The following is a 10,629-nucleotide window of genomic DNA, read 5'->3' on the forward strand; positions in this document are numbered from 1 at the left end:
TCTGCCATCCCTCCCATTCTGTGAGAGCACTCCGCTGTGCCATATCTAAGATTTCCCTGTAGCTGGTAGGCAGCAGCCAATCTCAGCAGACAGTCGCCAGGTCGCCTTGACCACCCACCCCGGAGCTGCAGAAATGCTATGGAGGGGCCTTCTCTTCTGACGAGGAGTTCTGAGGTTGTGGCTTTTTCCACGAACTCCAAAGGTGAGTAGACACAGGAAGCACTTCCCACGTGTTAGCTGATGGTGCCCAGCAGGCATCTTCCTGTGGGGAGGAATGGCTGGCAGCAGGACTTTTGTCACTCCCTTTGCCCTGGTTGTCCTTTTGAAGTCCAAAAGGTAAAGTGCACTTGCCTTCTTGATGGCAGAGGGTCGGCAAGGTAGGGAAGAGATCCTCTATTCCTGGGCTCATCTTGGGTTGTACAGCCATTGTTGGACCAGCCACTGGAGTAGACAGTAAGGTGACATTGTTTCCTTGAAAGTCCTGCTCACTGGAGTCATATGTGTCTAGGGTCTGTCTCATCACAGTGCACTGTTAAATCTTCATCGCTCCCGTGAGCCATGGGTGCTCCACAACGTCTCAGTGTTGGCCTCCGCACAGGGTTTACAGTTAGCAAGCAGTTGATGACATCTTCAGATTCTCTTGAAAATTGATAGGGTATTCTCGAAAAAAAAAAAAAAGGCTCACAAAAGCACGACTTCTAGACCGTCTTCTGCTGCCACAAAGCTAGCTCTGCAACTGCCCGCACGTGCAGTATGAGGCAGGTGCCAGGCCCTTCGCACCCAGCTTGGGTCAAGTCTAAACAAAGTTATTTGCTCAGGCTGACAGAACTTTACAGAGTTCTGGACATGTGGGCCAAAGTTTCCGATCATTTGACTCACCTCCTCCCCCCCTGTACCCTCCCCTCGACCCCTTCTCGACTTGACACACAACACATCACTGTTGAGCCACACTTTTCCTTTCTTGTTCATCCCCAAGATTACACTAACATCAACCTCACAATAGAAAACATTTCACAAATTTTTAAAAGTTCTAACCTCAAACACTTCACACAAATTCAAACACTTTAAAATTTAGTCTTTAAAAAAAAAATACAAAGTCTCTTTTAAAATACGAAATCTCTTCTAAAATTCAGTCTCTCAACTGTGAGATCTTGTAAAAATAAAAAATAAGTTAAATACTTCCTTATTTTAAAAGGGAAGAACCTTTGTGATCAAAGAACCAATGTGACCAAAACAAAACCAAACTCCCAACAGTGTAAATAACTCAATGTCCAATGCCTGGGGTACAACCACGACCTTCTGGGCTCCACCCAAGGGCTTGGGTCACTTCCAGCTTCACCCCCTGCAGCACGCACAGCTTGTTTTTGAGGCTCCTGCTGGCTCCGCTCCACTGCTGCTGCTGTTCTTGGTGGTCATCCCAAGGTACCAGCATCTCCAAAACGCTGAAGTCCTCTGCTGCAACTAGGCTGCATTTCTGCCAATAAGCTCTCCTAGGTTTTCTTCATGGTGCCAAGCCTCAGCTGCGCTCCATGACCCCTTCATGTCTTCAAAACCAGAACCACCTGGGTGATTCTTAAATTACCAAGTTCAGCTGCCAGAGTGAGGTACAGGCTGCCTCTGGAACACAGCTTCTGTGCACTGATTCTCAGGAAACACTTCCCAGATTTCACCTCCGTGCTTCTCTTCTCTTCTTAATCGCCGCTAATCTCTCAGCTCCAGCCAAGCAGCATGGAGTATCCCAGCAAAGCAAAGGTTTCACATTAAAAGTTTTGGCCTCTTGTTACTCACAGCTGATTCTTCGGCTCCAGCTAACCAGAACTACAGAACTTCAATTCAAAATAACAAATGGTCCCAACAGAGTCTTTAAGCTTCCTTCTGAAACTTCCCAAGCCAGGCCTCCATCCTCTGCACTGCTCTCCATTCTTATCTTCCAAGCTCCTATAGAACAGTGCACTGAGCTCTCAGTGCTCAATGGTTTTTCTAGCCCAAAGTTCCGAAAGTCCTTCCACGATCTTCCCCAAGACAGCATAGTCATGTTTGTCACAGCAATATCCAGCTCTGCTGGTACCAACTTTGTCTCAGTCAGGATTTCCATTGCTGCAGTGAAACACCACGACCAAAAAAAGGGTATATTCGTCTTACACTTCCACTGGTTGTTCACCATCAAAGGAAGCCAGGACAGGAACTCAAGCAGGGCAGGAACCTGCAAGCAAGAGCTGATGCAGAGGCCATAGAGGCTTACTGGCTTGCTCCCCATGCTCACCCTGCTTTCTTAGAGAACCTAGAAACACCAGCCCAGGGTTGGCACCACCCACAACGGGCTGGTCCCTCTCCCATTGATCACTAAGAAAATTCCCTGCAGCCAGATTTTATGGAGTCGTTTTCTCAACTGAGGTCCCCCCCCTTTCAGATAACCCCAGCCCGTTGACATAAAACTATCCAGGACACCAGGTTAGCACCACGGTGGAGCAATAGGTAGGCCCTGGGGCCAGGGTCTTGGATACTGATTCCAAGAGCCTTGAGCTAGAAGGAGACAGCTGTGGGTGCTGCCCTGCAGAGTGCAGCCGTCCACACTGTGCACACCTGGGAGAGCTTCAGCTACAGGACGGTGCCTTGCCTCGAAGGCTCCGAGTGTCAACAGTGTGCTGTGACCTAGTTGGGGCCTTGCCTCATCAGTTATTGGCAGAGCACTTGTCAGCAAAGAGTCAGAGAACATTATTCTGGAGGAAGGAGGTGAGAGAGATATTGGAAACTTTTCAAGATGCTGCCTCATCCCCTACCCTATGGTATCTGGATCCAAATGCAGCTCTTAGAACAATGCCCGAAGCCTCACCCCTGGGAGATGCCATTTTAGTCACCTTGCCTTGATCTCACCACGTAGAATTCAGGGCCCAGGAATATGGAACAATTTCTAATGTCCGTGCGGCCATGGTTTACAGACAGTATCTCTCGAACTCAAGATTTTCAGTTTGGCCCAAGTGTAGTTCCATTCTTGCCACCCTCCTCTACCAGCAGCGCCCACTAACTGTCACCACCTCTGTTTGAACCCTGACACTTGAGGCAGCCGGGACTTTCAAGGAGCTTGTTTCCAGGATGGGCTCAGTGCAGAGCACTGAATGAGGTCACGGAAAGTAAAAAAGCTCCTCTGGTGTGTTAAAAAAAACAAAAACAAAAACATGAGTATGGCCTTATCTATCGTGATCATCCCGTTCCTCAATTCTTATGTAAGAACTAAATGATTGCCACGCAGCTTTTCAGAATTGGAGTGTTCTGGAGTTTGAGCGTATGTTTACCTTCATCTGTTGGCATCCCATGTTCTGCCAGCTGGAAGCGCTCCCCCTGCTGTCTCCTGTGCCACAGGTAGCAGTGTGCAAGTCCTCAGCTTTCCTTTGCCAAGAGTATCTACTTCCCCTTCCCGAAGGACAGCTTTGCTGAGGACAGACTTTCTGCTGCATTTAGCTTTTAGCACTTTGAACGTGTCTCCTCCCTATTTGCATGGCGTCTGCTAAGAATCCTACTGAGAGCACCATGGGGCTCCCCTACACGCGATATGTTCTTTCTTGCCGCTTTTAAGATTCTGTTTCTCTGCTTTTACCATTTGATTATCTTGCATCTCAGAGCATTCTCCCCTTATTGATCCCGGAGTCTTTGGGCTTCCTTTATCCGTACATCCATACAAACACATATACATACATACATACATACATCATATACACGTACACACATACATACAAACATACATGCATGCATGCATACATACATACATACATACATACATATATGTTGAATGTGAAATGCTCCCCTCCCTGGGTTCCTTTTTGAACACCCTATCTTTGGGGGTGGCTGTGGCCTCTTGGGTGGGGCCAGGTTGGTAGCGGTGGACTGCTGAAGGCAGGACTTTGAGGGCTCAGCCTTGCGTTTGCCCCAGCGCTGTCTCCACTTCCCGCTGTTCTGTGAGGAGCCAGGCTGTGCGCGCACTTCCATGCCTGTGGTCAGCGCCACGGCTCCTCTGCCACCACGACGGAAATATCCTACTGTTGTGAGCCACAGTAAAGCCTCCCCCCTTTCACTGCCTCTGTGAAGTGTTGCACCACAACAGGGAAATACAGCTCAGGGTGCCCACCCCCAAGGCTGAGGAATTCCCACGGCAGCACCCCTTCTCTTTTAGGGGTTGCTGTAAACTCTACATTGGCAGTTTGTCCACTGCTTTTCAGTCTTTTTTCTTTTTTTCTAACTGGATAATTCCAGTGGCCCTATCTTAGTACTTGCTCATCTTTCTCCTACATAATCATATATGCTACTGAATTTTCCTGTGGATGCATTCCTTGGCTCCGGACTTCTGTCTGGTTCTTTTCAATGGTTCTTATTATAATATTTAGCCTCTAATTTCCATGCTGTTTTCTACCCTCCCCCCCTCTCTTTTTTCACACAATTGGAAAATCTTTTTAATCTGCTCTTGGTTGAACCTGGGGGTGGGGTCGGTAAACAGCACTCAGCCGCCGCCGACAGGAAAAGCTCTCCCACCCGTGTCTCACACAGCTTGCTATGTCATCCCAGATCTTGCTTGAAAAACCTCAGGGAACAATCTAGACTAAGCTGTCTCCAGTCACTTTCCCACGTTCTCTTCCAGAAGCTGCTTTCTTAATCCCGTCAGTTTTCTTGTTATGTGTAGAGACTTTGCATCTGAAGGAGCCAAGGTCTCCCTTCAGCCCTCACACACTGGTTTTAGCCAGTTGGTCTCGGGTTAAGACTGGGTAGATGGAATTGCTTCTTCCTGAAGGGCCACATGCAGGTGGCTGGGTCTGTATCACATGGCTATTGTGGACACTACAGTGGAGACTGCTGCTTGCAGATCTGTTACCCAGGGCTCCGGTGACCCTACGTTCTCTTTGGCTACAGGGTGGGTTGAACACTCTTGTGGACCTTGGTCTATGGGGCTCGCACTAAAATGAGCACCGTTCTATGGTACTGAGCCGGCGCTTCAGAGTCATGGACAGGCACATGTGTTCCCATGTGTTCCCATGTGTCCAAGTGTTCCCATGCTGTCATGCCTGCCTTCAGCTGGTTGAGAGGCCAATTTATAGAAACATTCTAAGACTCCCGGGATCATAAAGTGAAAAGTCACAACGAGGCTGCCAGAGCAGTCGCTGTCAGCCCTCAGGCAGAACTGCTCTTCAGCTTGAGAGAGAGGCTGGGTCTGAAACTGCCGGGTCTGTGCTACAGAGGTTGGCAAGCCTGCCCAGGGACTCAAGGGTGGGTGTCTGGGTACTCCTGGCAGACCCCTGGGTGGGCAGAGCTACTTCCAGGCTAACAGGGACAAGGCTCTGGGATCCACTTCAGGATCCAGTTCAGCAAGCTCAATCTGAGGCCCCTGGGTGGCAAGATGGACTCTATCCAGTTGTTTATGTAGGACGACTGTTCTGGGAAAGCGTGGAGGGGCTGAAGCTGAGCCACTTTCAGAATAGTGACTACTGAGTATGAAGTACTGAGTCCTTTCAGAGTCTGGGGGGAAGATGGGATGTGGCGCCTGCAGCCGCAGATGCACCATATGAGCCTCCCAGGAGCTGTCTGTGCTATCATAATTGTTCTCAAGATAGCGTGCCCTTCAGCCCTGGGAGCTCACCATCCTGTGTGATGGATGGTTAACGCTGTGTCAACTTGACAGAATCTAAGAGAGTGCATGAGTGCATCTCAGTGAGTTTCTAGCCTGGGTTAAGTGATGTGGGAAGCCCCAACCTGGATGTCAGAGACACCATCCCAAGATCCTGGAGTCCCAAGAAGGAATGAAAAAGAGAGAAAGCAAACGAGCACCAGCCTCCATTTCTCGCTGCTTCCTGACTGGGAGCACCATGTGGCCAGCCTCTTGCTGCCTTCCCACGCAGACTGTGCCCTCAGACTGTGAACCCTCCAAAACCCATCCTTCACGGAGCCGTCTTTATCAGTCGTTCTGAAGAAGAGTGACAACCTGCCCTCCAGCCCACACCCCCACCCAGGTGGTCTGTACGCGTGGCCGAGTGGCTGGCTGCCTTCACCCTCATGCCCTAAGGACTTCTGGGACCTGAAGCCCTTTCATCTGTCAAGACCACAGCTTGCCTAAGTGTGAAAGGCTCCATCGTCTTTCCATGGGTTGGCAGTAAGGGACAGGCACCAACAAGAGGGAACACTTTTCAATACGGCTGATGAACATCCCTCCAGGTAGCTCTTTGCATGAGGTCTGATTAAGGACTCAGGATCTCTAAACGGTTGGGTTTTCTGTCTGCTATACTCTAAATGACTGTACCCTGATGACACGAGTGATGGGGGGGTCTGTCCATGTGTGTATGCACACTCCTTACATGTCTGTAAAGGCCGTAGATCGTCCTCAAGTGTTGCTCCTCAGGAACACCTTGTTTTTTTGAGACAAGGTCCTTCAAACCAACTAGAGCTCACTGATTCAGCTGGGCTGGCTGGCCAGGGACCCCCAGGGATCTGCCTGTGCGTGTCTTTCTCGTGCTGGAACCACAGGTGTGCCACCACACCTGGCTTCCTGTTTGAGTCCTGGGGATTAGCTGTGGGTCCTTAAGCCGTCACCAAGTAGCACTTTACCAACCGAGCCACCTTCCCAGCTCCCCCACCCCAAATAATTTTGATCAACAATGGCTAGTTAAAAATAAAGATAATTCCTGCCTTATATGTGCTATTTTACCTAAGAAAAGCCTTTAAAATGTTATATTTCTCACATTTTTTTTTTCTCCTGTTACTAGGTGAGAATGTAACAATGGGTAAGGGCCATTGATACACTTCTGAGTGATCTGACCAAGCTAACACGGGACAGAGCAGTGTGACCGGCGTTTGATCGTGCTATCCTGGTGGAGCTGCTGTTCTGTTAACAGCAGTGTGCTAAAGGCACTTGGCTAGGGGCTTGGCCTATCTTCTACACTGGGGATAGAAATCTCTCATTTTAAAAAATTCACCTCACTTCTGGATTTTAGCTTTTGTCACTTGAGAGTTGTTTATTCATTAGTTTCTGGAGCTCTTGAATTATCCTTTTGACATTTAATCCATTTCTGGAGGCTCCAAAGGTAGCCTCATTGAAAGGGAAAATGAGATCAAAGTTGCCGGCATGGTCATTTGGTTCTGGGAAGATGCCCAGGGTCCCCTTCATCTTGTGGAACTGTGACTGAGCTAACGGTGTGTAGGGAGAGAGCACTTTGTGAGGCATTTGCCAAGCCCTGGGCCTTGAGTTGCTTTTGGCTGCTTCCCTTCTGTTCATCATTTCTCTCATCTGGGAGGTTCGTGTGGGCTTGGGACGGATGTCTATGGCTCTCTGGATAGCCGGTTTTTTTTTAGTGCACATCCTGTTTGTAAACTGTATGAGAGACACACAGGAAAGGGGACTGGGGGCTGTGTGGTGCTTATGCTGATTGCTCCTGGCACAGGGTATCCTGGCTCTCTCTGAAGAAGCTCTAGTGCCCTTTCTCTCCTCACGTCTTAGGCCATTTAAGCAAATCAGCTCAATAATATCGTGGACAAGGCTTCTCTTCACGGAGACATCTGTTGAACAGTCCACGGTCAAAGCAGGGCTGTAGTTGACCTCTAGAAGCCACGGTTTCAGGTTCTCATCAATAAGGATGTCAAACCCAAAAAGCTCGAAGCAATTGTACGCGACAGGGACCGATGGAGCCCCAGCCAGGACTGTGAGAATCACCATGTGGTTGATCTTCTGCCTCAGTAGTAGGTCGTCCACATCCCACTTCCGAAGGTAAGAGAAGAACCTGCTGAGGGTCCACTTGCAACCTTGCCCAACCACATCTTTGGTCTTCCAATACGAGGCCCCAGATTTGTTGATACTGCTGTTGGTCAGATGGGAGTAACAGTCTTGCAAGTTACCAAGATCAAACTTCTCGGTGGCAAACCGCACCAACCCTTCCCGGTACATGTAAATAGTCAATGGCCTGAAGCCGGTGACACAGACATAGATGCGGAGGTCACACTTGTACCTACCCACGAGTAAAGGGTTGCAGATATACTTCTGCACAACGTGCGTGCCGTTGAAGACGAGATCTTGAATGTCACTGAAAATGATTATCCCCCTCCCACGAGACAGCTCTGCAGGCTTGCAGATCCAGTAGCTTGGCTTGGTACCCAAATGCCGCTTTTCCTTGAAGTACTTGTGTACAAACTTGGTGTAGTCATCGGGCATGATGAACGTCAGGGGTGTGAACTCGTAGAGGGTCTTACCATAGAGCTTCCTCATGTTTGCCAGGTGTTTGGCCAGGCAGTCCTTCCTGGTGAGAGTGGTTGTGCCTGGGTGATGGTTGAGCCTCTGCCAGGGCTTGAGGTTGACATGCTCTGCCATCTGGAAGGGCGAAGTCCTCCAGTACAGGTTCCAGTCCTCTACACCCTGACGCTGGTGGTCAAACTTGTCCCAGCCTCGCTCCAGGAGGACGCTCTGCACAACTGTGGGCGTGCTCTCGTCCACTCGGAACACCAGCGGCTTCACGGCAGGCCCCGGGGCTTCCTTCCTTTTCCTCAAAGAGTTTCTCTTCTAAACATGGATCATCCGGACAGGGTCAGACAACAGAGCTTCAGAGGAGACAGGACACAGTTCCCCTCTGCCCCTCCCCTCTAGGTTCCTGCTCGTGTACGCAGGGGCCCTTCCTTCTGCCTGCGCAGACAAACCAAGCTCTGCTAGGCCTACCACTTACCCTCATATTATGTCTCTTTGGTGACCAGCTGACAAGGTTTGGAGTCACACCAGCCCAACCCTGCAGATCATTCATTGTAGGCCTGCTCCTGTGATCAGCACTGTTGGTGGAAAGAGGAACAGGAACAAACAAACAAAAAAACCAAAACAGGTATCAATTTATTTCATATACAATATTTTATAGACATAGTTTATTTTATAGATATAGTATATAGTATATAGATAAAGTAGTTTAAACACACTTTTAAAAAAAGATTTCGAGATTAGAAGGATGGCTCAGTCAATAAAGCGCTTGCCACACAACCTCGAGGACCTGAGTTTGGACCCCTGACACCATATAAAAAGCCAAGACCTGCCTTGGAGTTTGCTGGCCAGTCAACTCAGGCTACAGAGTTTGTTCCAGGTCCGTGAGGGAGCCTGGGTCAAACAATAAGGTAGGGAGTGATAAAGGAAGGCACCCAGTATCAACCTCTGCCTCCTCACACCCTCGACGGCATGCACACCCACACAGCTGAGCCCACACAAGCAAACACAAGCAAACACCCACTCACACACGCGCGCAAAAGGCTGAAACAATCGTGTGAGATTCCTGAGGGTTTCCTCAGCCATGAGTCCTCCAGTGACACACTGGGCTCGCTGCCGTATGATACTGTATGATACTGGGGATGGGGGGGGGGATACTGGTCTGGGACAGAGTCAGCAGAGCGGCAGTGCGGCTAGAGCTTTGTCAAGGAACAGAGGGAGAGACCCAGGTGGCTCTGAAAGCCACACAGCCTGTCGTGTGCTTTCAAGCTAAGTTTAACGGCATCAACAAGAGCTTGGAGTTCTGTGAGTGCGTGTGGATGTATGTAAGCTTGTTGTGTGTGGTGAGTGTGTCTGTGTATGTGGTGTATGTGGTTTGTGTGGTGAGGGAGGGGGGTAGGGCTTGGGTACCGTGTGGTATGGTGTGTGTCTGTGTTATAAACTGTGGTGTACATACACAGAGGGGTTACGGTCAGATAATCATGAGTGACACGTTCAAGTTAAAAACGCTTTTCTTTGGCCAAGATGTAACTCAGGGGTAGAGCGCTTCCTTAGAATGAGCAAGCATTCTTACTCATTCTAAGGTGGGTCTGGCGCCAGCCTCCCACCCTAACACCGTCTACCTCTAGGAAACAGGCATGTTTCCTAAGCTTACTTGGTACTAAGCACTGTGGAGCCTAAGTCACGATTTCATGAACCAGTGTGGGCGGGGGGGGGGGGGGGGGGGGAAAACAGACTCAGAAAAACCGAAGCAGATCTTGCCCACTTTTTGCCACCCCCCCCACTCTTGTGCAGAACACACATGAGGCTCTAAGAGCACAGTGTTGCAGCAATCCTGCCTCCCACCTTGAGATGTGCTTGCTGCCCGAGCCTGACCGCCCTTCCGGACCGTGCAAGTCCAACTCCTGCTCCCTTCCTCCAAAGAAGCAAGTCTTCCCGCTGCTCATAAGAGGTGACTGCACATGCCAGCATGCTCCTGTATCTACTGACAGGCGATGTTGCATGAGCCAGGGTGTGGGCTCTTGTGCGGACTATGGTGTAAAGCCCGTGACATAAAGGTATGGGCCCCAGCATGGACTGTGATGTGGGGCCGTGGCACAGACCTTGGTATAGACCATAGTGTGGGTCATGGCTGTGCTGTGGTCTAGGTGCTGACTTGGTATTGCCTGGACCACGGGTTCCTCCGTGGAGCACAAAAGCTGTTCACAGAAGCCGCTGGCCTTTCAGGAAGGGACCAGTTCACTCAGAGGAACCCTGGGACTTAGGAAAAGCCGTTTGGCTGCCTCACCCCCACAAGGCCAGCCTGCTTTGTTCCTGCATCACGAACCCTGCACATGATGCAGTAAATGAGGGGCCGGCCACCCAGAGAACGGGGAGGGAGGAACATGGATGGTACAGTCTGCTGTGAATGTCCACGTTTG

General features: G+C 49.9%; 1 protein-coding gene across 1 annotated transcript; it reads right to left on the minus strand.

Moving 5' to 3' along the window:
- Positions 1-6,967: 6,967 nt before the first annotated feature.
- Ttll2 (tubulin tyrosine ligase like 2) lies at positions 6,968-8,693 on the minus strand. Its single transcript, XM_055615868.1, has 2 exons — positions 8,688-8,693; positions 6,968-8,527 (listed from the first exon to the last, which is right to left on the minus strand). The coding sequence occupies exons 1-2, from the start codon at positions 8,691-8,693 to the stop codon at positions 6,968-6,970; spliced, it is 1,566 nt and encodes a 521-aa protein (XP_055471843.1).
- Between the last annotated feature and the right edge of the window lie 1,936 nt (positions 8,694-10,629).

Source organism: Psammomys obesus, unplaced genomic scaffold (genome assembly GCF_907164565.1).
Source record: "Psammomys obesus unplaced genomic scaffold, mPsaObe1.curated_primary_1811, whole genome shotgun sequence".
NCBI classification, from domain to species: domain Eukaryota; kingdom Metazoa; phylum Chordata; class Mammalia; order Rodentia; family Muridae; genus Psammomys; species Psammomys obesus.